At 46.7% G+C, this 6,000-nt stretch overlaps 1 protein-coding gene across 3 annotated transcripts; it reads right to left on the reverse strand.

The window, feature by feature from the left end:
- Window positions 1-2,172: 2,172 nt before the first annotated feature.
- Window positions 2,173-5,293, reverse strand: LOC123143801 (vacuolar protein sorting-associated protein 24 homolog 1). 3 transcript variants are annotated; one of them, XM_044562796.1, is made up of 5 exons: window positions 4,699-5,293; window positions 4,555-4,607; window positions 4,361-4,463; window positions 3,548-3,757; window positions 2,173-2,863 (listed from the first exon to the last, which is right to left on the reverse strand). In XM_044562796.1, the coding sequence occupies exons 1-4, from the start codon at window positions 4,808-4,810 to the stop codon at window positions 3,576-3,578; spliced, it is 450 nt and encodes a 149-aa protein (XP_044418731.1). In that variant the 5' UTR covers window positions 4,811-5,293; the 3' UTR covers window positions 2,173-2,863; window positions 3,548-3,575. The 3 variants fall into 3 exon arrangements, with proteins under 3 accessions (XP_044418731.1, XP_044418730.1, XP_044418729.1); XM_044562795.1 differs by having other exon boundaries at window positions 3,544-3,757; XM_044562794.1 differs by having other exon boundaries at window positions 2,173-3,757.
- Between the last annotated feature and the right edge of the window lie 707 nt (window positions 5,294-6,000).

Genomic DNA, 6,000 nt, shown 5'->3' on the forward strand with positions numbered 1-6,000 from the left:
TCCCCGGTAACACCTACTGCCGCGTTAGGGCACACCTAACACCGCTCATTGTCATGTCACGCATCGCCATGCTTATGATTGCATTGTATTTACTGTTTCTTCACCCCTTCTCTCCGGTAGACTACGAGACCGACGCTGCTGTTGTCCAGTTCGACTACGGAGTTGACGACCCCTCCTACTTGCCAGAGCAACCAGGCAAGCCCCCCCCTGATCACCAGATATCGCCTATTCTTCTCTATACTGCTTGCATTAGAGTAGTGTAGCATGTTACTGCTTTCCGTTAATCCTATCCTGATGCATCGCCTGTCCTTACTTCTACTGTTGTTACCTTTACCTGCAATCCTACATGCTTAGTATAGGATGCTAGTTTTCCATCAGTGGCCCTACATTCTTGTCCGTCTGCTGTGCTATACTATCGGGCCGTGATCACTTGGGCGGTGATCATGGGTATATACTTATATACTATGTACATGACACATCTGGTGACTAAAGTCGGGTCGGCTCGTAGGAGTACCCGCAAGTGGATCTTTGTGGCGGAGTGACAGGGCAGGTTGAGACCACCTAGGAGAGAGGTGGGCCTGGCCCTGGTCGGCGTTCGCGGATACTTAACACGCTTAACGAGCTCTTGGTATTTGATCTGAGTCTGGCCATTTGGTCTATACGCACTAACCAGCTACGCGGGAACAGTTATGGGCACTCGACGTCGTGGTATCAGCCGAAGCTCTTTTTGACGTCAGCGACGGAGCGGCGCACGCCGGATTGGACTGGAATGCCTGCTAGGCTAAGTCTGCTTCCGGCCGCCCTCGCAACATGCAGGTGTGCAATGGGCGATGGGCCCAAACCGCTGCGCGCATAGGATTTAGACCGGCGTGCTGACCTCTCGGTTGAGCCTAGGTGGGGCTGCAACGTGTTGATCTTCCGAGGCCGGGCATGACCCAGAAAAGAGTGTCCGGCCAAATGGGATCGAGCGTGTTGGGTTATGTGGTGCACCCCTGCAGGGAAGTTTATCTATTCGAATAGCCGTGTCCCTCGGTAAAAGGACGACCTGGAGTTGGACCTTGACCTTATGACAACTAGAACCAGATACTTAATAAAATACACCCTTCCAAGTGCCAGATACAACCCGGTGATCGCTCTCTAACAGGGCGACGAGGAGGGGATCGCCGGGTAGGATTATGCTATGCGATGCTACTTGGAGGACTTCAATCTACTATCTTCTACATGCTGCAAGATGGAGATGGCCAAAAGCATAGTCTTCGGCAGGATTAGCTATCCCCCTCTTATTCTGGCATTCTGCAGTTCAGCCCACTGATATGCCCCTTTACACATATACCCATGCATATGTAGTGTAGCTCCTTGCTTGCGAGTACTTTGGATGAGTACTCACGGTTGCCTCTCTCCCTCTTTTCCCCCTTTTCCTTTCTACCTGGTTGTCGCAACCAGATGCTGGAGTCCAAGAGCCAGACGCCACCGTCGACGATGACTCCTACGACACTGGAGGTGCCTACTACTACGTGCAGCCCGCTGACGACGACTAGGAGTAGTTAGGAGGATCCCAGGCAGGAGGCCTGCGCCTCGTTTGATCTGTATCCCAGTTTGTGCTAGCCTTCTTAAGGCAAACTTGTTTAACTTATGTCTGTACTCAGATATTATTGCTTCCGCTGACTCGTCTATGATGGAGCACTTGTATTCGAGCCCTCGAGGCCCCTGGCTTGTATTATGATGCTTGTATGACTTCTTTATGTTTTAGAGTTGTGTTGTGATATCTTCCCGTGAGTCCCTGATCTTGATCGTACACATTTACGTGCATGATTAGTGTACGGTCAAATCGGGGGCATCACAGGATGATATCCAAAGCATCGCTGTTGCATATGGATAGGAGGAGTCAGAAATTTTGTGGTCAAATCAAAAAGGGAATAGCATATAGTTTGCAAGTGCATGAGGAAGGAAAGCAATGCAGAAGTATCACTTCGAGGTGTAGAATCCTAACCACAAGAGCATCAATCAGTACCAGGCATATATATGTAGCTAGCAATAATACCATGTACTCTCTTGTAAAGAAATATAAAAGAATTTAGATCACTCAAGTAGTGATCTAAACGGTGTTATATTTCTTTACGACGGGAGTAGTCAACAGCAGCATCAACTCATGTCCAGCAAGGAAACAAAAAATGGGAAAAATAATTTATTCTAGACTAGATACCAACTGAACTAGCCAGAGGCCATCCAATGGATTAAGGAACGTTCATACTAAACCTACAAATTCTAATTACGTGCAACAAATCAGTAGGATAGGCAGACTATGCCGACTGAAAATCAAACTCCAGCCACATTGCTCTGTGTTCCTACACTAAACTGGAAACCACAGAAATCGAATGGGCTAAACAGCGATTCAGAGCCCTCTTTCTAGAGTAGAGACTCCACTCTTACCTCCACATCACACTCATAATGCTACTTATGCAAAACTACTCTTAATGGACTGCTACAGCTATACTGCAAGAAGTTACAGCTATACTCCATGTACTGCTCTCCAGGAGTACTCTAGTTCATCTTTTAAAAAATGTTCAAGGACTGACTAAAAAAGGAATGCAAAAAGAGATGCAGTACCCAGCTGTACTCCAGTGGAGAGCATCAGCCCAAAAGAAAACAAATATAATGGCTGAAAAAATTACTCCAGTTTATACTCCTCTTTTAGCAGTACAGATTATAGCTAATGCAACATCATGGGAGCTGATGTACAGATCCAGCGAAGGGTTTCTTCCACTCGTTGCCCAAGTGGCTCTTCTTGTATGCCTTGTTAGCCCACCTCTGGTTCCTGCGGTGGGTCTTGAGCTTGCGCCCAGCTCCCATACCACGTGTCTTACTGTAATAAGAATCCATCCATACTTACATTAATTAAAAAGATCTCAAAAGTTGTGTAGATGTGTATAAGAGCATGTCACTGAGCTGAGCTGATGAATACTGAATGTATACACAGATGTTCCAAGCATTTCACCTCGAATACTAAACTAGAAACTACTTAACATATTATAATCATGTTATTGCAATCACAACAAGGAGGTGGATATATTCTAAACATGGCAACCATACAGAGCATCATGAAAACCGAGGTAGATATTATCTAGCTACCTACACTAAGAACAGGCAAACTGCGCCAGCCTAGAGGCTAAAAAGGAAGACGTCATGTATGCTACCATGCATAACTTCCATGGCCCAATCATCTGGACAATGGAATACAGATACCACGGCAGCAATGTATTCATGTCGCTCCACACATCCTAGTACTGAATTTCCTCACACTTGATAGTGCTACAAGCAAGCAAGCAAGCAAACATGCAAATACAAGTAGTAGTATTGGTTGTCTAGTGAATGGGCTACATGATTCTCCTCAAATAAAATAGACAAGGTTTTCTTCGTCTTTTTTCTAATTAATGACAAGCAGTCATCAATCAAGCAAGCAAAATCACATTGGTACAACAGCTAGCATCGTTCAGCATATAACACCTACTAATTTTATTTTATTTGTTTGCATCGAGTCAGCACCTACTAGATGGGATGGAAATGCATCTTCTATATTAGTTGTGGAGCATGCGTGTATTATTAGCAATGAAAGCACTGGTATTTTTCATCAGCGCAAGGCGAGGCGAAGAGCAGCTCCTCGCTACGTGCACAAGAGCTTGATGATCCTCCTGCCCCACATCCACTTCAGCAGGATCTTCATGTGGGTCTTGCTGTTCAGGCCGTCGATCACAGCATCCTGTCGCCATGGTCAGATATTTTTCATCAGCGCAAAGCATATAAGCACTGGTATTACATGATCCCCAAATCATAAGGTCTTGATTAGATATAAACAGTAGTACTGAATGTTAGATATAAAAAGTAGTATTGCCTGAGCTCAATTTTTTTTGCAAGGGCAAGCATGTCCTAAACCGCCACGGTGCCACTGTGAGATCTTTCAACTACTAGATGCCAGAATGTAAGAATGGATAAAACAGAACATGATTGTTCTCAAGTGCCATGAATCGAGCAAGCAGGTAGTCAGACTAACTGCATGTCCAGAAAAGATTCAGACTAACTGCATGTCCAGAAGGACGGGCCATTCCCAAGCATTTCAAGACACCAGCAGAAACTTGGATGCTATCTATCCATACTAGTATAGAATGATACGAGGCCAGTAGAAATTGTTTGCTACCAACAAGCTCACCAAGGTGCACAGTTGTTCAGAAAGGAAGCACATTTGACTAAAGTACCATATTTCAGAGTTTGTAATAGCATCATGAACAACACCTGTAAATTACTAAATGTTACCATACTGAATGCTATCTAGAAAGATAGATACGATGCAGGCGGTGTCCATTACCGACGATCTTTCCGAGGTGCATGGACATGGAGTTGAGCTGGTCCTTGTTCTCGTAGAGCTGGTTGACCACCTTCCTGGACTGCACCAGCTCCTTGGCCAGCGCCTTCAGGAACAAGCGTCACCAGCAGAGGAAACCAAATCAGTAAATTAGCCCAAATCGATTCATGGCGCAGAGTATATGTGTAGGTAGGTACCTTGGCGGCGTCCCGGATGGCCTTCTCCACCTTCTTCTCCTCCTTCTGCACGTCTGCGCACCGGCCCCAAAACCAAAAATCAGCAACCAGTTGAAGGCCTAGAGCCCTAGATTGGATCGAATCGGGGAGGGAGGGGAGGGGGACCTTGGATTTGGCGCTCAATGTTGCGGCCCTCGTTACGGAGGCGGCGCTGCCACTCGCGCAGCTGCTGCTGCGGTGTCGGCTTCGGCTTCAGGAGGCTCTTCACCACCTCCATCGGCGCTCCGCTCTGATCCGCGCGGTGGTGGCGGTGGGTGGTGGTGCTCCGGTGGGATCGATCGTAGGCGGAAGCAGTGGGGAAGGAGAAGAAGGAGTTGCTGCTGTGTGCGGAAGTGGAAGTGGAAGCCCCTAGCCTGGTCGAGGAGGCTGTGTGCGGAGGCGTGGTGGACGCCAACGCGGAGGAAGTTCGAGAGGAGCATGGGTGGGAGCAGCAGGTCGAGGAGGACGATGAGGAGCCTGATGAGGAACCCGATGAGGAGCAGGTCGGGGCGGCGGCGCGTTGAGATCCAGAGGGAGAGAGTGGGGTGGGGGCGGTGGCGCGTGGAGATCCAGAGGGAGGGAGTGGGGTTGGGGGCGCCGGCGGTGGATCCAGAAGGAGGAGTGGTGTGCGGCGGCGGTGGATCCGGGAGAGGGTGAGAGCACTAGGGTTCGCTGCGCGTGGAGAGAGAGGAGTGGTGTGCGGTGTGTTTTTTTAGGGGTAGCTCGCGGTGGGTGGGTGAGAGGGTGAGCTGCGGGCCATTGGATCCCGGAGCATCCGACGGTGATTTATCCGCGATCCGCGTGAGAGGCCCCTGGACCAATCAGAACGTAGTATACGGATATGATATTTTGACGATTTAAATTGATCGTAATCGATTAAAAGTAAGGTGCTAAATCATGTTAGCTATTTCATTATGAACTGAAAACTTGAAAAAATACTTCTCATTATGTCAGCAAATTTGACTAGAGTTTTAAGGAATAATCATAAATTGAAATAAGACAAATATTTTTTTTTAAAGTTATGAGAAATGAGTTCTTTTAAATAATCTTTTTATTTTTCGAGTGTCCAAAATGAGTTCTTTTGTGAAGGACCTATAATATATTTGTTGCAAAAGTGGACCAAATCAATTTTCTAAAATACTAGGACATATTTAATGCACAATTGACCAAATGGTTTCGTGTCAAAAGATTCGATCCACCTCTGGTGAAAAAGACAAATTTCCGCCGATTCAGGAGGAAGCGGGTCAAATTTGAACTGCAGCTGCCTCATAGTTTTCAAATGATTTTTTCCAAAAATCATTTCTAGGTACATAAGTACCTATTTAATCATAGAAACACCAAAAAAAAATCCATGATTCAACCACTAGCTAGGAACGGTCCAGCCCGCTATTTTGACCGCATTTTGAAACGGGCATAAAAAATTCAAAA

This window comes from Triticum aestivum, chromosome 6D (genome assembly GCF_018294505.1).
Source record: "Triticum aestivum cultivar Chinese Spring chromosome 6D, IWGSC CS RefSeq v2.1, whole genome shotgun sequence".
Taxonomy (NCBI): domain Eukaryota; kingdom Viridiplantae; phylum Streptophyta; class Magnoliopsida; order Poales; family Poaceae; genus Triticum; species Triticum aestivum.

Coding starts and splice junctions, on each gene's coding strand:
- LOC123143801 (XM_044562796.1), bottom strand. CDS start 4,810: ATGGAGGTGGTGAAGAGCCTCCTGAAGCCGAAGCCGACACCGCAGCAG. Junction 4,464..4,554: donor CCATCCGGGACGCCGCCAAG/GTACCTACCTAC, acceptor TTGTTCCTGAAG/GCGCTGGCCAAGGAGCTGGT. Junction 3,758..4,360: donor GCACCTCGGAAAGATCGTCG/GTAATGGACACC, acceptor CCATGGCGACAG/GATGCTGTGATCGACGGCCT.